At 41.2% G+C, this 21148-nt stretch overlaps 1 protein-coding gene across 2 annotated transcripts in view; it reads right to left on the reverse strand.

The window, feature by feature from the left end:
- The window catches only part of EPHA4 (EPH receptor A4), a 143414-nt gene that overhangs the window by 11944 nt on the left and 110322 nt on the right, over window positions 1-21148 (reverse strand). For both annotated transcript variants that reach the window (XM_013061619.2, XM_004762891.3), the window contains exons 8-14: window positions 20782-20893; window positions 11996-12054; window positions 10060-10173; window positions 9610-9795; window positions 5583-5644; window positions 4922-5131; window positions 2851-3000 (exon numbers count right to left, since the gene is read on the reverse strand). In XM_013061619.2, coding sequence (XP_012917073.1) covers window positions 2851-3000; window positions 4922-5131; window positions 5583-5644; window positions 9610-9795; window positions 10060-10173; window positions 11996-12054; window positions 20782-20893 — 893 coding nt within the window. The remainder of the gene's footprint in view (window positions 1-2850; window positions 3001-4921; window positions 5132-5582; window positions 5645-9609; window positions 9796-10059; window positions 10174-11995; window positions 12055-20781; window positions 20894-21148) is intronic.

Here is a 21148-nt window from a genome sequence, read left to right on the forward strand (position 1 = left end):
ATACGCCAATTTGGTATCTTATTCTTGATCTCGGCCGGCTGTCAAATGACACTTATAAAAGGTGCTAGTAAGGAGATCTAAAAAAAAGTGTTAGCAAAGAAAATTAAAACAAACACACAAATTTCTTTGAGGACATTCCCATTTTGAAGAGAAGAAGCTCTAATGGTAGATGGTAATTGTCTTATTGCTCAGTTCTCCCTGCTTAATAAAACATAAGCAAACCCTTCAACAGTCTTTCTTCTCATTCTACTTTCTCTAATCTGTCTTTACAGGTATTACGGTACTTTTCTTATTGGCATCCTGCTAAGCCCCTCTTCTTTTAGGGTGTGAATCCCAGGAATGTAAAATCACATAACTCACGCCCAATGTAAGGGGGGGGAAATTATTTCTTGGCTACTTATCAGCAGTATTTATGGGCATCCTATGATATTCTGGACATACTTTTGTTTGTTTTGAGATTTTTAAAGTTTTATTTGTTTTAAATCAGATTTTTTTTTTTTTTACTACTTTGGTAGAAAAAAAATCATTTTTTTTTCTGATTTTCTGAAATATAACTTTCAGCGAAATACGAGAGCTGTAGCCATCTCAATTGGCTACATTGGCGTTCACCCTCCTGTAGGGTTTATTTACTGTCCAAAAATTGGTCTTTCAACAGAAAACAGTTAATTCAGTTGGGTCCAGTTTCTATGTATCAGTAGGACTATTGTCTTTTTAGCTAGCACACAGTTCAACAATCATCCTGTGATTTATTAAGCCCTCTGATCCTTTTTTCTGCCATGTATCTTTGCCAACATCCTGTTGTATTAGTACTATTTACCACTCCTTCTAGTGTAGACTTCTATATGCTACCTTACGAAACATTATTCTATTTATTTCTAGCAATTACACTAAGTCAGTTTGACCTTCGGACTTTCTTTTATCTTTCCAGGTGCATGGTGTTGACTCTGGACTTGATGAAAACATTTCACATTGAATTGATGAGAATGAGAGCAATATTGGGCTAATGCCAGGGTAACACAATTTGTTATAAAACCCTCAGACTGCTTAATACTCTTTCATTAGCTCCTTCTCCACTGCCAGCTTGGAAGATGGCTTGTGGGTTAACAAAGCATATTTTCTCAGTTTGCTGCTGAATGTTTTGTTGGGGGGGGGGGCACTGATGAGCAAAACAAACAAAAAAACTTGGTAAGTTTGCCATATTTTCAATAGCTATTTTGATTCTATTCACCATATGCCAAATGAATTCTGATGAAAGTCATTCCCCAGTTACATTTCCTATTGATCCCTGTTCTACACAGAACCCAACAGAGACAAATACGCGTGAATGACTAATCAATATTATTTGTGGGAGAGACTTGGCTTCAGATGTTCTTCATGGATAAAGCCAGACAACTGAAAGTTTAAGACAATAAAAACTGTTGTCATATAATACAGAAACTGTCAAAACTACAGGCCTGAAAATATTTAGGGCAGGAAAATGGACAGCATCTTTTAGATCCCCTACTCCTACAAGCATTTGGTCAGGACTCTCAACTGAAACGAAGTTTAAGTATCAAATCATTAAATGAGTAAACATATGCACTACTTGCTCCTGTAGGTAGTTTCTGTCCCTCTGAAAGTCTCTAATCTGAAACCAAATGTTGCTATATGGTAGGACCTGGAAGGGGTCTGTGACACAATCACACTAAACAATAGATTACACACCACTCACCTCTCTAGTTTTGTCCCCCTCTTCCCCCACTCCAGCCTGCGATTACCTATCAGTTATGCTAGCTATTGGCTTTCTTCCTATCTGCTATGAACCTTTCTTTGTAACTTACAGATAACACAATGTCAACACTATCATTCCTCTTAATCTGGTTAGAGAATTTTTTGCCCCACTAGACACGGAGTGCATTAGCTTCTCCATTGCTGTGAAAAGTCTTTTATCGATAAGGTAACAAGCATCTTACTTCCTGAGTGCACCTGGTTCTTCATTTAATTGTCAAGCCTTTGCAACTTCCTGTTGGTCCAGGATGAGGCAGATGGGCAGAGGGCATTCCATATGAGAAGCATTTTGTAAAAGATGAGTTTTCTCCCAAACTGTAATTTTTATCATTGGTGAACTGAATACCATGCCTTTGTAAACATCCTCTGCGAATATTTCACTTCACATATATAAATAACTAACAAGTGTTCTGGGAAGACCTCCTGGTTTAAGATTTTTGTTTTTGTATTTTTTCCCCCTTTCACACTGGAGATGTTTGTAATTAAATTCTATTACTCTGGAATCTTATTAGTGTCATTATTGAATGGTTTTCTGAAATTGCAGGCATTGTGGATACTCCCTTACGAAGTCGTCCAGATGGTACATTTAAAGGGATGTGCATAATTTACAAAGGGTCATTTAGTGAAGCTTTATTTTAGAGTCCTCAAGGGGCAAGCTCTAATTACAACTATGCCAGTTTTAAAAAATTCACTAGTTTTCTTCCAATAAACCTTTGGTGTCAATTTTTTCACATGTGAAATTTGTGTTTTTCGTATATCCTTGTATTTTCTTAAGATTCAAAGTTGAATTTTGTTTCAGTATGGATTTGAGCATTAATCAAGTAAAATACTGTTCCTTATCACTCATCCATCCACCTATGTAACTATCTACTGAATCTGTCTTCCATACTATCCCATTTAACCTACATAATTCTGGGCCTTGAAATCCATGACCATAAGGTTTAACTAGATTACTACATCCATTTTTGTTGAGAATCTTGCATTCCGTGTATCATTTTAAGCTCAGCCCTCACTCCATCACATGCTGATGCGATCCTTCCAGAATCTCAATGTGAAGACATATTTTAGAACATAAAGACTCACGTCTTGATTAGACATATCCCAATAGGGTCTCTCTCCATACGACATCACTTCCCACATAACGATTCCATAGCTCCATACATCACTCGCTGATGTGAATTTACGATAGGCAATTGCTTCTGGCGCGGTCCACCGGATAGGAATCTTGCCACCCTGTGAACATTCAAGCCGTAAGTTATTCCTTAAGTACATCACTGATGTGCCATTTCAGTCACTGAATGTTGTTACTGTTTGGAAGCAGGTCAACAGCATTCCTGAGATAGCTCTCCAAACAACAGTAAGAGACTTGTTTATTTTAACTAGTCTTCGAGGTTGAGATACTTCTCCTCATAGATTTTCTCTAGTCAATCTGTTTAATTATTTTTTAAAAGTCTACCTATTACCTGAGCTCTGCTTTCAGGCAATATTGTAGAAGAAAAGAATTTCAGGTTTTACACAATGCTTATGTCATCATGGTGTATCAATGGATGTGTCACGGAGACTCTAGTTGACTTCTTGTTGGATTTTCTCACTCAGCAGCACAAAGGCAGTATTTAGTATCACTTCTGAAATCATGAACTGTGGAAGTTAAATATGACCACACTGTGATCCTACTTTTATATAGCATGAGAAACATGTTTAACATGTTTAGAAGATAATACATTACATAGGCTCTCAGCAAAAGCCAAATACCAGATGTCAGAGCTGTTACTGTCTTCAGTGGGGTGAGGACACTGGCAAAAATGGTTAAAGCAATTGAGTATTACTCAGGAAAAGTTTAAAATGCTGTTTTCTTGTTTTGTTTTGCCTCAAATGTCTACTGTTTGATTATACTTATGTGAAAGGTATTTTTAATTGAGTTTCAAATTTCTTAAGTTTCCACCTAAGGAAATTAATGCAACCTGAATTCAGACCCTTAAGCTATTCAAGAGAACATCATTTCAAAGTCTGCTTTACTAAGGCTACTAAACAAGGCAATAAATTGTACTAGAAATTATACTGATTCTTACTGGCACTTACCCTGAAAATTCTTCTGGCGCTTACTCTGAAAACCTAGTGTGTTACATTTCTATTTGTTCTATGCAGAGGATGCTTGTGCTGCCTTCTACCTTCCTTAACTATTTGACTAAGGTTTTATCTATGTAAATGCTCATTCTAGAAGCCTTCTTTCACTTTCCTCTCTCCAAATACTGGAAAAAGAATTAAAGACCTTTAGCATTCACAAAGATGCATTCTTTCCTAACTCAATGGACTCAGAATTCAAAAGTGGATATATGTGTAGTGTAGACCCAAAACTACAGCCAAAGAAAATGAAAACTACGAGGAAAAAAAAAATAACCAACCAACCAACCACTCACAACCACTCACACAAACAAACACACACAAAAACACAATGCTTAGGATTGCTAATGCAAAATGAGCACGGAAGGAAGAAAATGGCTGTTAACTGTCTGTTTCTCATTGATTTCAGCAGTGCCAGCCCTAATGGCCAATAACTTTTATGATTCTGTTTATTTCCTTACTATCTTATATTCAGCTTGTCCAGCTAAGATAGCAGAGCCATTAAACGGATCCTGATAACTCTTAAACTGTGTCCCCTAATCCAGCTTATCTACCAGTAGCAAAATGAAGACCAATAGACACTAAAAATTCTCTCATAGTATAAATGTTTTATAAATCTTGGATCTACATTCCCAGATTCAGTAGCCAACCAACTAGAAACATTGCTCCGTCTCGTTTAAAATAAGAAAATGTTTTTAATAATAGATAAGAACCAAAGAGAAAATATAAAACAGGAAGGAAGGAAGGAAGGAAAGAAGATAGAAAAGAAGGGAGGCAAGGAGGGAGGAAGAGAAGAAAAATTAAGTGTAAAAACTGCAGTAAGTAAAGCTCTAGTGTGCAGTCAAGTAGTCACACACCGTGAGGCGGTTTCAAAATCCCTCAGAAACATGGCTTAAAAACGAATGCGTGGGCACGAAGAGGCTCTGCATGATGAGGAAACTTACAAAATCACAAAGGGCTTAAACATCAAAGTGAGAAAAGAGGCACAGTTTCATCAGAGTCAAAACCCAGAGGTCGCGTAAATCCTCCTTACCCTGGTGGTATAAGCGGCTTCCGGATCGTCCTCAAGCACTCGCGACATGCCAAAATCGGACACTTTGCAGACCAAGTTGCTGTTTACCAGAATATTCCGCGCAGCTAGATCTCTGTGCACGTAGCTCATGTCAGATAAGTACTTCATCCCAGACCCGATGCCACGAAGCATGCCCACCAGCTGAATGACAGTAAATCTGCCATCGTTCTTCTGTGCAGGAAAGGAATGAGAAACCATCTCATTAGCATGAGGTCTAATTAATTTTCACCAGGCATTTATTACTTGAACCTTTTTTGATATCTGTATCAAGTATGCAATGAAATTCAACATTATTTCCGGACCTTTCTGAACAAAGTCACTTATTCTTTACTAGAGTGCATCCTAGGAGCTGGGTTTGCTTCCTGTAGTAGATGGAAATTATCCAACTGTAATGAATCTACCGCTCAAACAGCCCCACCACGCAAGAATGAATCTAATACTACCTTCATTGAACATGGATTATTTAATAGCCTTTAAAAATCACATCATTCTCTATGTCTCCTCTTCCTCCCTTGCCCCATTAAAAAAGTCCATGAATACAACCAAACAGGATGGACACAGGAGTCTGTTCGAGTCTTCTAAATACCAACATTCTTGGGTTTAATATAAAGTAGTCACGTACCCTGAGGAATGCATCCAAAGAGCCATTCTCCATGTACTCTGTTATGATCATTACTGGTTTACCTAGAGTTTTCAGAAAGAAAAACACAAACCCTTGATGAGCACTGCAGTTAATGAGATAAAAATGGGCTGTGCACAATTTTACTGCCAAGACACCTGTCTTGCGCGATCTAATTTAATTAAAACAAGCCAAGCTTATGCCTCAGCTGTGGGGAGCTAGGAATGAAATATTAAAAGGACGGGAAGGTTTAAATTCCATCTGGAAGGTTAACCCTTTGGGTGGCTTGTTGACAAGGTCTTTAACTAAAGTGGCCTCTGGTATCCAGGGAGCACATGAACGGATAATTGCTCTCTCAAGCAAAAGGGGAAGAAGATAAATGGGCAGGTCTGTGTAAAGGCGAAAAAAATCTTTAGGATAATTAATTTATTTTGTCCCCAGAAGAGCCACTTGTGTGATGCTAAAGCAATCAATGGATAGAGAAACTTCTTCACTGATTTAGAGAAACCCAAGTTTCCAGAAGCAGTAACCACACTGAATACTTTATCACTCAAACACATCTCAAAGCTTGAGCATGCACAATATTAACTGTCCCCTCCCCTCTCTGCCCACCTGCCTTGCTAGGGTCAGGAGCTGTATCCTTTCTTTTCCTTTTTATAATTAAAAAAAAAAAAAAACCAAAAACAACCGAAAAAAAAAAAAAAAAACCTTAATTTTATTTGCTCCCTTAAACCGACAACCTGAGCAACAACAAACAATAAAAATCAGAGAAAAGTTTCAGTAAATTAATTCACCGGAGACAGCAGGTTAATTCAGTACTAGAACATTCTTGCTCCTCCCTCCAACCTGTTCCCCCCACTCCCACAAAGAGAACAAAATTATTTTAAGGTTTGGGAGAAGTGAGGGGAAATAATTCTCTCATTTCACTTTGGTTTTCTTTCTGAGGAACCTAGGAAATAACCATTCTTTAGTTTCTTAATTGCTATGGGCTCAAGGTCTGAAATTCCTTTTTCCTACATGGTACTTGTGGGAGGGGTGGGGAGGGGAGCGTAAATCCTCCGTATTTTACTAAAGGATAGATAAAAGCAAAGAGAACATAAAAGATTTCCTGGGAGGAAAATAAAACGCTAGTTTGATAAATCAAAAATATTCACTTTCATTGCTATATTTGTGGAATGTTCGGACTCAGACATTCAGTCAGGGAAAATGGACTAGGATATGTCACTGCTGCAAAGTTCCTGTAATTACTCTAAACCAATACCTTTCCCACCCAGAAAGGACTCTGTTCTGATGTGGTGACAGGGGGAAATGTCTTCATCTCAGAGGGAAAAATTAGGAAGGGCAGTTTTTTTCCCCCACTATGTGTTTGGTGTCCTAAGAAAGCGTTCCAAGGTAAAACTTTGGAAACAATACCATGGAGACTTTCTTTACAGTGATGAACAAAAAGCTGGCAGAAAAACTGGAAAGTGTGGTGTAGATCAAAGGCCAAAGAAAAACCATTTCCCATCTCTCCCCTTGGCTGGAAGGAGTGGTCTCTCTATACCTTTTCTGTCCTCCTCTCAATAAAATGCAATACATAGGAAACTCTTAGTTTCAGACTCCTTTACCCTCTACATCTGTGGCCACAGACAGACCAAATGCATCTAAAGGACTTTTAATGAACCCGCTTCAATCAAAAGATACTTCGTCAATTAATGAGAAAGGTTGACTCTCTTGCATTAACACCTACTCCAATTTCACCAGATCTCTCTGGAGGTGTGGATAAGAGAGAAGATCCAAAAGATGGGGGGGGGGGCAGGGGAGGGGAGAGAATTTATAGTCTCCTGGACAATTTAAAAAGTTACTCAAGTAACTGCTGGTAATGAATTCACACGCTTCCACACCACCTCTGCACTCTCACACCTCCTTCCTCTGACGGTTGGCACCATCTTTACAATTTTTCTGCATTCCTTGTTCTGTTTATTGAAAGTATCCATTTGTCAGAATCTTTATGAGCTCTCCAAGAGAAATAGAGATGAAGGTCTCCATAAGCAGAGGGGCTTATAAAATGGGTCTCAGCTGGGCTCACGGATGGACAGGGCTCCTCCCCTACAACAGGCAGGGGTGCAGTGAGGGCAGGCCAGCGTCGGGGGAGGGGGGACAATGCCTCTGGTGGCAATTTTAAATCATTTTAATTCAGTGACAACTGCATTATGCAAATGCATCCAGTCGTTTATAACAGTTACAGCTGTAATAGCTACGGGTTTTAGAGGCGCGGTGGGACTTTAATACAAAGATCCCCTGTTTCTTCTCTCTTCTGCAGAGGTGCTATGAAAATCACTGTCTGCAGCAGGAAAAACACCCCAAGCTGAACAGAGCCTCCTTTTGAGAAAATGGACCTGCAGAAGTATTTAAACAGAATGTTATCTTTCAATTAAAGTAGTGAAGGGCTCTGGGCAGCCCTGAAGGCCACGGGCAACAGAAAAATATCCTGTCTGTAAAACTAATCTTAAAAAGCAAATAGAGCTATTCTATGCTAATTATAGCCTTCGCCTGAGGTAGAAAATTATATACCCTTAGCACCAAGGTTCCGTTTCTGAAGGACTCTGAAGATGGGGAAAGATGTTCTTCTTAGGACGCAGTAATACCAGTTTAACACCTAGGGAAGATTTCTGTTGTTGTTGTTTAAATTTGCCAAGCATTATGCTAAATACGGGAACTACTTCATCCAAAAAAAAAAAAAAAACAAACCTGCTGAGGCAAGTTCTATTTTTAATTTTATGGTACAGATGAGGAAACTGACGGTTTGAGCAACCAGTCCAGACCACATGCCCTCTGAGCAGTAGAGCTGCCTGGCATGTCTCTGGTCACCTCTCTGGCCACGGGGCCAAGGGGTCTCTAAGTCTGGTCCTAGGAACCACAGCTTTGGTTTATCTCCCCGCTCAGCAGAAATGCGAACTCACCGCCCCATCCCCACGGCTCAGTCAAACCGGAGGATGCGGTCCAGGAAGGCTAAATTTTAACACGTTTTCCAGAATTCTGATGTCGGTTCAGGATCTCTGAATAAACATACACTACCTCTCGCTTTTTCGTAACCTCCTTATTTTCTCTTCCTAAAGGTCCCGAACTCTTGTGTCTCACTTCCCTGCTCTGCCCCCGACGGCATGTCCAACGCTGACTTGTTAACCTCCCCTTCCCTCTCCACTGCACACCAGCCCCCCAAGCCTTCGCCCACTCTGCACATGCTGACGGAGGATGCTTTTCGTAGGCACCTTGAATCAAGTTGGAGGAACCCCAGCCTTCCTGGAGACAGAGCCCTGGGGCTTACAAGATCCTTGACTTGTACTCAGGTAGTAGGTACCGAGGCTCCTGGAACAGAGCCATGTTCAACAACGGCTTCGGCGGTGCTTTATAAATTGGTCTTAGCCAGCCTTACAGATGTATTCAGGGTTTGCTTCACAAAATGCATCTGTTGAGCTGTGTCGTATTTTAACTGAAGCGTGGTTCACAGGCTTGGGGAATGCTAATGGGCTAAAAAAGGGAAGGTTCATCCAGGTGTTACTGTAAATAGGTGCCGAACAGCAACAGCCATAAATCAGGCAGAGCAGACAAGCGAATCCCCCAATATAATAAAGATTTCCAGGATTCACTCCCTGCATCTGGAGCCGAAGCTGCAAGCACAAGGTGTGGCAAGGTTTTGTTGTGGTTTATATGAAAAGTACTTAAATTTTATTTTGCTTACCATCTGCTTGCGCCTACCCTGTGACAATCAGTTTGGTCTAGCGAAGGTTTGAAAGATGGCGAGGCATACCGAAAATCTGCAATATTAATTTCCCTAAAATCTCACACAAGCTGCCTTGGAAATAGGGAATCAGCCTAAACCGTAGACCCATTGAGAGCTGACTACAAGATTAATGACTTGTCCTGTACTGATTTCCTCCTATTAGCAATCAGTGGGTCTGCTCCATCTGTCATTTCCCTGGAAAGAAAATGTGTGTTTAATTTGCCAGTAACTTCTAACTTGGCTTTGTAAAGGGAGCGACCCACGTACATTTGGTGACAACGCCTTCCAAGTGAATTATGTTCGGGTGGTCAAACTGTCCCATGATGCTGGCCTCACTCAGGAAGTCTCTCCTCTGTTTGTCTGTATAACCAGCTTTCAGGGTCTTGATGGCTACACAGATCTCTCTCTTGCCAGGCACTTTGAGACGCCCACTGCATACTTCACCAAATTCACCTTTGGGAAAGAAAAAACGAATCAACAACCATGGACCAGAAACACATTCAAGATGAAAGAGGAATAGCAAACATTTGTTGAGTACTTTTTACATGCTGGGCACTGTGTTCATGTTTTATATAGATCCAGGAAATTTCGTGTATACTGATATTTACATAAATACATGTATATACACTATGTTCATATAAATTTGTATAATCCACATATGTATGCTTAATATCTACAACGAAAATAGGCTAATCCGAAAGATACTCAGATACTTACCAACTCCTATGACTTTTTCAATCTTAATGCAGGATGCGTCGATTTCTTTGGCAAATTCTCGAACTGCTTGGTTGGGATCTTCATATGTAAAGGGATCCACGTAAGTTCTAACACCTAAGCAATAAACATGTGATAGGATAGCTGAACACTTCTCAAAAACCATGAATAAACTGAAGTTGTCCATGTCTAAAAATACTCAGTATAGAAAAGTGTTCTTAGCATGACAAAAATACTTAGCATAGACATACGAAAATATTTAGATCCTTGCTCTGGTTTTCATTAGTGGGTAAACAAAGAATTGTTAGCTACTTAAGAGGCTACAGCTCTACTGACTTCCTGGAATGTCTTCACACTTCAAGGATGAAATCTGAAAAACCACTCATCCCATGGAGGAAAAGAGAGTCTCTACAAGAAAACTGGGAATGTGTTGGCTGAATACTAGGTGTCCAGATCAGTTGCTCATGTCCTACCCATCATCTCCATCTTTTCTTGGGAAGGTAACTGGAGCTTTCTTTTTCAACAGGCCATGTCTACGAGGTGCCCCCTTTTGCCCAGTATCTGGACCAATTAAGCATGTGACCAGTAATTAACAAATGAAGATTAAAGCTGGGTTAAAATAGACAAGAGGGATAACACCAGCTAGCTGATGGAGAATATAAACTCTGGATTGGACCTGCACTTTTAAAAGTGCTATTAGTAAAGACACCACAGTTCATTTGAAAGCTTCAGCTGGAGAAAATGTTGTTGCCTCATTGTATGGATGGTTTGAATACCAGGAAGCGTTAATTCAGCCAAACCCCACAGTCAACTTGCAGCCTAAATTCAGAACGTGAGCACTGAGCCCAGAGATGTCTGGGGCAAGAAGCATTAGTAGTAACTGGGAACTCTCCTTTCCCTGCTAGAGCTCCTAGTATGGCTTTGGGGGAACAGAGAGGGTGTAGGGTGCTGGTTGATTTAATAATCCCCTTGATTTTCCAGAACTGTCAGTTCTCATCGCAAAAAAAAAAAAAAAAAAAAAAAAAGTCATTAAAAAAAATATATGTATCACTTGCAAATTTAAAAAAATATGGTTTTGGAAAGAAAACAGGGTGAATAAATAACAGAAGGTTCAGATATCCCATATACTTCAACACTTTATATGCTGTAGCCAAGAAACTCTTTCTCAAGATGATCCTTCCTACCCGCGGTCAGTCTCTCTCTTCTACCTTCTCGTGATGTCCAACAGAGTAGCTATTACCCATAAGTTGCTAGTATATGTAAATTAGTTAAAATTAAATAAACTTAAAATACACTTTCTCATTCACACTTGCTACTTTTCAAATACTCAATAGTGCATGTGGCTCTTGGCTAATGTACTAATGTAAATGCAGACAGAGACCACCACCATCTCAGAAGGTTCTAAAGGTTCTAATGGATGGCACTCCAGGAGGGGCATCAACTGCTCTCCATTTAAGAGTCTTCTCTCTTGCTCAAGTCATTCTAGGGCCAGTTCTTCAAATTTACTCTTCAATCCCCAAATAACCAGAGTACATGGAAGAAATATTAGTAGTCCTAAATGCCATAGCAAATACTCTTGGGATTGGGACAATTACTGTTCATTCCTAGAAGTTCTTTTTTTCCCCTCCAAACGTGAGAAAAACTGTGACCTGTTAAGCCTTGTCACCCAGCTACAAAAATGAGCCAGCAAGACCAATACTTTTCTCAGGGTGGAAAATAAAATAAAGGAACAAGTTTCCCCAACCTCCATCTTTAATCTCACTTGAAACAATCCCAAATCATTTATTTCAGTTGGATACCCTGAAGACCACTATTCAGATAATTCTGTGGAAGGACTGTAATATTAATAGTCTTATGAATTTAATTTAGGCCATTTCTACACTGAAAATATGAGACATGCTCTAAAAATAAAATTATTTTTTTAATCCAGTTTTTGTACCTTGATTCAAATGTTTCTCTTCATCTGCTTCTTGTTTAGCTTTACTGTATTTACTCCGTCTAAGTAAAAATAAAAAATAAAATTATTTTCAAAAGTTGTATGCCGTAAGTTCTTTGCTACCACCTTGTAAGTCAGGCAAATACATTGTGGACATTTCCCAGATGAGTAAACTGAGGTTTATGGAAAGTAAAATAATAAGGTGAGTAACTGTCACTTTGGTGCCGAATGATAGTTTCAAGCAATCAGAACCCAGAGTCTCTGCTCTTAACCATGACACTAAACTAAGGTGATAAAAACAAATATTTTATAATATAATTTCAAATCTCAAGAATAAATTTATCTTACTGAAGACATTATAAATTTCTTGGCTAATTTTTCGATACATATTCTGAATTAAAGTAAGTTTCCATGGGTGAATTCTGCAGAAATCAAATGGCGAGAGTATTCATTGTCACAGTCGGCGCTGTAGCTACAACCAGAATAACCACTACCACCAGTCTCATTATCATATCATAGGATATTCTTAAAACAATAGTTTTCTGGTTATTGGTTTCAGCTGTTGCTTACAAATGTATCAATTATTAATGAGAATTTAAAAGGTAAATATTTGCTTTTTACTGGATTACATTCTATAAAAGAGTTTGCAGAGAACTTGCAAGTGTAAAGATGAAAAGTTTCCCTTTGTAGCTGAATTCTCTTTCCAAAGAAATGGTGTATGATCTCACCATTGGCATTTTGTTCTAAATGTCCTGAAGAAATGAGATTTTGGGGGTGGGGAGGGAGAGGAGACAGACGGCTGGGTCAGCTAAGCATTGGATTCTTGATTTTGGCTCGGGTCATGATCTCAGAGTTGTGAGATCAAGCCTGTTTTCAGGTTCCACACTCACTGAGGAGTCTGCTTAAGGCTCTCTTTCTGCCTCTCCCTCCGTCCCTCTGCCATCCCCACCCTGGCTTGCACTCACCTTTTCTGGGGGGGAAAAAAATGGGATCTGGGTGTAATAAAAGTCTTGAGAATCAGAAATCCTGAATATATGTAAATCTCAAGTCAATAATTTTGATGCACTGCATATGTATGCATGTATGTATATCTATGTGTATGTGTGTAGGTCACAAGAATCAAAAAATCAACTCAGTTGGTACTATAGCTTTTCAAAGTTTGGCAAAATGAGACCAATTAAGTGAATACAATGTGTACATTTATGTTTCTGCCCCAGATGTAAAGTTGACATTGGAGTTCTTCTTGTGTTTTCTAGAAGCTTCACAGACGAGCTAAGCCAAGATTCTTGCAGGTAAGGAAGCTGACCCAAGATCCCCTCCAGGTCACAGAGCATTTCAACAGTGGGGCTCTGTCAAATTCTGGAAACCTGACCTCTGTCTGAAGAAGCAGAGAAGGGGGGATGATCGTATAGGAGAGAGAAGAGCAGAGCAGTGGATGGGCTGCTTGGGGCGACTGGAGAGGAGCCCCAGCATGATCCGCACATCCCTCCAGATTGTCTGCAGAGGTCCCTCCATGGGTATCACTGCCCTGCAAGTAGTAACACCTCACGCTTTCACACTGCATTCAGCTTTCCAAGGTGCTCTGGACACATGACCATGCCCTCCCCTGACTATTTATGAAGCAGGAACCAGCTCTGTAAAGAGAGATTCAGTCACTCAGGTTACCGCCAAGTGTGTGGAATGCAGTCCCAAATAATAGTTTGTCTTTTTACTTTGCTTTTAACTTAAAAAGGGCCATCATTTTTAAATGATTTAAAGGGCCACAATATTTAATTGTATCTTCCCAGCAAGAACAGGAAATAGGCAGGCAGGCAGGCACACACTCAGTTCCACTGTACAGGTGAGGCAGGGCGTGCGGGGCGGGCCGGGGGGGCGGGGTGTGTGGTTCCCCCACAACCCTCTTAGCAAGGAGAGGAGCGCACCACCTGCCCTGATCTGCTCACAATCTCACATGCCTCTCATAGTACTGATGAACCTACATCAAGATCTCTGATGAGAGTTATTATAAGCAATACTACATTGTTCGTCAGTAAATCCACTGAAACTGGATGCCACTGCTTTCAGAATCCATCGGTTCATCAAAGAAATGAAACACTTTGAAATGTCCTGAAACCAAACATTTGCATGAAAGATGTAGTTCCCTCCATCGTTCCCCACCCCTTCCACATTTTAAAGGAAATATAAGAGTGTAAGGTCAGGAACTATGAAAACAAGATTTTATGTCAGGGAAACGCGTGGCTCGGTCCCAGGGGTGTGATAGGGTCCTGCCAGCCTGAGCGATTGTATCTTATCAGAGCTCCTAAAAGCATTATCTAAAATTACAAGTATATCTCTTGAACCACTTTAGATCTCCAATACTGATCTGAATGTCTTTCCTTTAGAGAAGCAAAATAATGCATTGAGCAGGAGAGCTTTGGTGCCAACTTTAAAATACCACCAAGTCTGTCAAAAACCCTGTAATATACCAACAGAAACAACAGCCTCCAGCTGCCCAGGAGGACAGTTACCTGTTTCCCATCAAGCACATCCATTAAATACGTGTGAAGCCAGAGGAAATGCAAAATGGCAGGGATCATGAATTCTAAGACCCACATGCCCATCCCCTCCTCAGACTTCTAAACACAAAAGGAGGAATTAAACATGAAGTGAAGGTGTATTTCTAAAGAAACTTCTTGACTTGCAGTGTTCCTTGGGGGAGAGGCCCCTCGGGAGTACAGAAAATGCTAGAAAAGAAACACAAGGAATCACCCTGTTCAAACCCTAATGGTAGCCTATTAGCTTTTTCAGAAGATACTGGAAGCTGAAATGCTTATGTCTGCCTCTACCTTTGTCACCTGATGACCCTTTCTCCTTGGCTCCGGGGAGGACAATGCGTCCGTTATTGTTCCAAGAAAGAAAGCCCATTGAAGCCGGTCAGTCAGGCTGGAGGGCGCCACAGGGCCAATAGAGGTGCTAACTTTAAATTGACCTCCATGGGTGGATCACCTGAATGGCAGAAGGAAACCTTTGTTGAAGATTTTCTAATTACAGGGACTCAGACAAGCTGATTAAGACAGGGTGGGGAGGGGAGTGGTTTGTTAGTGAATGCTCCAGAAGGAAGCAAGGGACCTTTCATCCGCAGGAGTGAAAGGGAAGAGCTTCATCCCGCAGGTGAAGCTGAGAGTTTGGAAGCTGAGCCCTCCCCAGCCCGGGTCAAAGGGGGACAGAATCAGGGTATTAGCAGGCATTGTGGAGGAACAGCGTGAGCCCCGAGCCTGCCCTCCCAACCAATGTGTCCTTCTGCCACCTTGACTATTCAAAAACACAAACAAAACACCGGAGGGGGAGCGTGGCAGGGGCCCAGAACAAACCCCGCTTTGATTAAAATACTAACTTCCCTTGATCAAGTGGATGGATTTGATTGATGTGGTTCACTGTTTCAAAACTAATTAGTAAAAGGTAAGTAATTTATTCAGCTAAAGTGCAGATTAAAGAAGATAAAGCAATGTAATAACTAGCATGGCTCCAGGAGGACCCTTTGCAGCGTTTAATGGCATCACCCACGAAGATTCATAGAAGCCATCCTTCTCTTCCCCTTCCTTAAGCTGTCATTGTTCTTGCACCGAATGATGTCTAAATGTTCTTCCCGAGCCACATTCTGAAATGGGTGAAATTGAACTGTACAACTGCACGCAAGTTGTTTAGAAATGTTCCCGCAGTTCCATCTGCCCCCTAATTGTATGAATTTACATGACTTCATCAGAGCCAATTTAGGCGAACATTTGAGTGTATTCATTCTTATGTGATCATAATATTCCAATTAGGACACCAGGGAAGATGGATACAGACTGAATGGTAACTGTTTTCGCATTACGTGAGCAGTTAGCTCCAAAGTGGAAAAGCTGAGCCTTCAGATGAAGACAAAACCAACTCACGAAATCTGACTTTATAGTGTGCATTACATGGGCACAGTAATTCACAGACTACAAATGCTACCAACGGCACCGAGGAGACTCCTGAAATTTTGGTCCGCTAGTGTGGTCAGTATGGGCTTCCAATGTAGCCAGTATTGGAAGTCAGGAAAGATGGGCTCCTGTCCGAAGCAGGCAACTAACCAGTTGTGTAACCTTGGTTTAGTTCACTGCTCTCCAGGTTCCCAGTACAGAAGGAGCCAGTGTTAGAATGAGGTAGTTTCCTGAATCAGGGTCTTTTGTGTACTTCTTCACAAATTTTTACCACAACCTCATTTTTTTTTCTTTAAATCAATTTCACCTCTTTGAGTAAAGTGAGTACAATATATGTTACCATAAAAACAGACATAACCAAAACCCAGTAGCAATGCTCTATGCCTAGTTATCAGGCAATACTTGCCTCTCATCACCAAACTGGGCTTTAGAAATGAGTGACTCATCTTATATTCTAGTCCTTTCAAAAGTTTCCCTCACACAATAAAATAGTATTTGGGGAAGACACACTGGCCTCAAGCAACTGGGGATTAATCATATTTGGGACAACCTGACGAAATCACTTAATCACGTGTAAAGATGCAGGGGACCAGGGAAATGTGACACATTCAATCATTAGTCCCGGAGGTTATGACCTTATCATTGCATTTTATGATGTCATTGTTAGGAGTCGTTTCAAAAATCACTTTAGAAAGCAATAAAGTGGTTGCACGGTGGAGACCACCAATAGGTACCTACAGGAGTATGGGGAATGGTGCCTTATGCTACTCAAGAGAATGTACAGACCTGGTTGGGATGAACTTTCTAGGGACAGCATCCCATAAGTAAAGGGGTGCGATGCCTGAATAACCCAATAGCAAGAAACAGCGGTGCGCTAGGAAAGCTGACCCAATACTTGAATTCCACATCAAGGATGAAGAGCGCGCTGACTGTAGATGCTTGTAAAAAAAAGTAAGTGAATTTTCTGGGGCGCCTGGCTGGCTCAGTCAGTTAAGCATCTGCCTCAGCTCAGGTCATCCTAAGGTCCTGGGATGGAGCCCCACATGGAGCTCCCTGCTCAGAGGGGAGCCTGCCTCTCCCTCTGTCCCTCCCCCTGCTCTTATTCTCTCTTAAAAACAAAAACAAAAACAAAAACAAAAAACTTATAAAAAGAGTAAGTGAATTTGCTTAGCATAATGGGGGTGGTAAAAACATAGCACAGGTCTTAAGTCAACTTACTTTGTGTATCATTTTAAATATATAAATAAGATCTATAAATGTGGGAGTTGGAGTCATTTACTGAGATCTCTAAATGTTTACAACACATCCAAGTTGGCCAAATGAAGAAGCGATCTTCTCATTGAAAAAAAGGGGGGGCGCCTGGGTGGCTCAGTGGGTTAAGCCGCTGCCTTCGGCTCAGGTCATGATCTCAGAGTCCTGGGATCGAGTCCCACATCGGGCTCTCTGCTCAGCAGGGAGCCTGCTTCCTTCTCTCTCTCTCTGCCTGCCTCTCAGTGTACTTGTAATTTCTCTCTGTCAAATAAATAAATAAAATCTTTTATAAAAAAAAAAAAAAAAAAAAAAAAAAGGGGGATACCCTGGCTTGCCTAAAGCTCAGGCTTCTCAGTATAAAGAAAATATAATAAATGAGGCAATTGCTATCCAAAAAAAAAAAAAAAAAAAAACTAGCAAGATACCAGCTGTGAGCCTGAGGCCGTTTCCTCTTTCCTAAATGACAAATTAGCACCAGACAGATTTTTCTTTGAGGTAATCAGGAGGGTTGAAGATTTTCTCACTGTGTGGGTCCCTGTCCTTTACTTCTGAAAAAAATCTCACACACCGTGACCTGGTGGGACTCGGTTGGAGGGGAATCACCTCCTAAGGGATCCCCTCGTCTCTATCATTGACTCTGCCATCAACCTTCTGTGGCTCTGAAGGGCGAGAAGCAGCCGGATCATTTTCCGGGCCAGGGTGTTCCACTTGTTACCTTCCCAGGGGGCTGGCAAGATTGCTTGGAGGTGTCATTTACCACCTTTCATTTCTACCCACACTGAACGCAGGGACCAGACTTTCGTCCGCACTACTGGTCTCTTCTCTCTTCACCTGTTCTTGCCGCACTGAAACATCGGCAGTCCAGTGTGACAGAGCACACCGTCTGTGTACGGAGAAGAATCAGCTGAGTGTGCATCAGCCGTGGCAAAGCCCGTCAGCTACCTGGCTCCAGGCGGCCTTTCCCGTGACAGCTTTATGGCCAACACTAAAGAAGAATCAATAGGAGGGCAAGGGGTTGACATTTCATTTTCTAAAAAGTGATCCATTGAGGACCAATCACCAAGCAGTGTTTATCAGCCTTGGGAAGTGACATTTTTTTCTTAAGGGGGGGAAGAAGGGACAAGAATCATCGCTGGGTAACTCGACAGGCTCAATTCTCTAAGGCGGGGACTCATAATTGGAAATCCGATGTATCTTCCTATCAATCCTAACTTAAAGAATAAAGTGATCAATAAAAGCAGAAACAAAATTAAGTCATCAAGTGTGCGATGCTATTTCCTATAGCTACAAGCTTTTAATAAGCTCGTCTTCCTGCATTACATATTCTTGTGCTTTTGCTTTCATTTTGTCAAAGTGAGGCATCCAAAAGAAACTTATAATGAGGTGACTTAGTCTTAATTATTCTGGTTTCACTGGTATATTTAAGGTGGCTTGGGGAAAAAAAAAGGTAACTCTAAAGAAAAGCTGGACAAGTAGACAAAGCTTCCCTTCAACATCAAAGAGGAGGTTGAGATACCACATGAGACCCACTTTCTGCAAAGGAGTATTCTCTCCAATGGTTCTAAGCATCACGTGGTCCTGGATTTTAGCCAAAGATTATTTCAACGTGGAGGTAATTAAGAAGTTTTTTTTTTCTTCTTCTTCTAGTTTTAGACTTTTAAACGTATTTATGATTAAATTTTATTGATTAAATTTTCAGGCGCAGAAATATATGATAATGAAAACAAAAAGCCCGTGTAATTTCCACTAAGTCTCCCATCCCACTCTTGCCCCCCACTATCTGATGGACATACATTATTGTGTCCCGCTCCCCTGTGTTTGTGTGCCTAACATGTGTATGTGCCCCAAACCAAAAGGCAATGGACAAGAAAGAGGTCCATCCTGACTGGCTTCCAAAATCAAATGCCAGAAAAGGAAAGAAAACTTGAAATTAAAATTCTGTTTAGGCCAAATCAGAGTTTCCAAAGACTGAGCTTTAACAATATATAGGGTGCAGTAGGCAGGTCTACGTAGACTCTATGTACAGTCCAGCAACAGGGAGAAGTGTTCACTGTGGATTTCACTTCTTCAGGAAGAACTCAGGGCTCTAATCAAACACAGAATGACAGCCTTTGCCTCCCAAAAAACAAACACAATGACAAATGTAGGTGGTGCCTACACACAATGACCTCTTGGTGCATACCGTGTTTAGAGCGACCGACATTGATTTCTGTAATTCCAGCGCATTTTGGAGCATGGGAGTGGGGAAGCATGATATTAATAGATACATGTGACAACTGAGACCATCCCGGCAAATTAGGATATACAGTCATGACCCTAATTATAATGTACCGCAAAGTGAGCAAAGAGTGTGATGGCTTGCTCAGGCCAGTGGCGAGAGCCAGAGGCATTGTTGTGACATCAATGAGATCACCAACAGGAGGGGCAGAGAGAGAGAGGACACAGCAGACACAGGGCAGGGAGCTGATCATGGCGACTGGGTGTCCAGTAGTAGCTCTCCCACAGAGGGAAAGTAATAATTCTAGACAAGTACTTTGTCTTCCTCAGTATCATGTTCCTTTTCTGTAATGGGAAAAGGCTTATACTGAAGAGGATTATTTTGATGTCCCCAGGTTCTGCCCTTCTTTTGCCAAAAGCCCCTCTTTGTGAAATAGTTGATAGCATAGGGGACTGAAGGCTGGAGAAGCCTAGATGTGGGCACATACTAGAGATGAGAGGCTGTCCCCTCTTGCCCCCTTCCTCTGGAGCCTCTGAGTAGTGTTAATAAGCAGATGGGAGCAGCAACAGTAAGGAAAAGTGGTTCAGAAAAACAGACTGCCAAGCCATTTTAATTTTTTTTCTTTTCTAGATTGGTTTTCAAGTATCGCATTAGATTGTAGACTTACACAGAATTAAGCAATCTGCTGTTTTAAATTCATTTCCAAGAACAATGCCATGCCCACAGTGTGCTTAATGGAAACTCTCTAGAAATGGTGATGGCCTCTCCCAAAAGAAGACCGAGTGTAACACTCCATCATTTGCTTTGGTTGCAATTATTATCAACCAAACTCAAGTTGAAGCGCCTACTGTGTGCTGGATTTAGCTACTTTACCTATCAAAATTCTCCCATCAGTAACTCTTAAGAGACAGATCTCTGAGATCCTCTATCCGTACTTTATAAAAGGGACACAAAAGGACTCGAAGAGTTTAAGTAATATAGCAAATGGCAAAGCTTAAATTTTGGACCCAAGTTTTATATGGCCTCTTTTTTTTTGCCTCCGGCAGTAAGTCTAAGCTTAAGAGAGGTATAAATGTAACACCTTACAGCTTAGAGAATCTGGAAATCGCTCATTGGCTTGCTTCTCGGCTGGGTTTCCAGGAAATAGCTGGGTCTTTCCAGGACTCTCAGCTGTGAGGGCCGCCACCAGGGCAGGCGCAGCCAGCAGCTCCCATAGCGGTGTGCGGAGATCAAAGCCAAGAGGAAGGAGCTGGCTATACACATGCCCTGTTTATGATGCTAATCAAAAGCCTCAGCTTTGCGGGCGGAGACAAAAAGCTCCCTCATAAAAAGTGGGATGGGGGTGGGGGTGGGCAGCGAGTGGCTTAAGTGCTTACCTCCTGCTGATGACAAATGCCGCAATGAGAATGACCACCAGCACCACACTGCCTGAGACGGAGACCAGAAGGACGGTGGAGTTGGCCCCATCTCCAATGATCCGGGAAGGCACTGGCAAAGACAGTTACACAAGGATCACCTCTGGGAAGGTCCTATGAGCTAGAACTTCTGACTGGGTCACGAGTAATCAAGGTTGGAAGCCACCGGGAAGGCTCACAGCCTCTTTTGCCCTTTGATTAAGTATTTATGTGACAGCATTTCTAAGACAACCTTAATGAGATGAAGACTTTTCTTTTATATATTTGTAGGAAGAACTTCACAAAACCCTCTGGTAAACCTTACTACCCATTGCTTTTTCTTCTTTTC

The sequence above is a fragment of the Mustela putorius genome, unplaced genomic scaffold (genome assembly GCF_011764305.1).
Source record: "Mustela putorius furo isolate JIRA1106 unplaced genomic scaffold, ASM1176430v1.1 tig00000275_pilon_pilon_pilon, whole genome shotgun sequence".
In the NCBI taxonomy this organism is placed as follows: domain Eukaryota; kingdom Metazoa; phylum Chordata; class Mammalia; order Carnivora; family Mustelidae; genus Mustela; species Mustela putorius.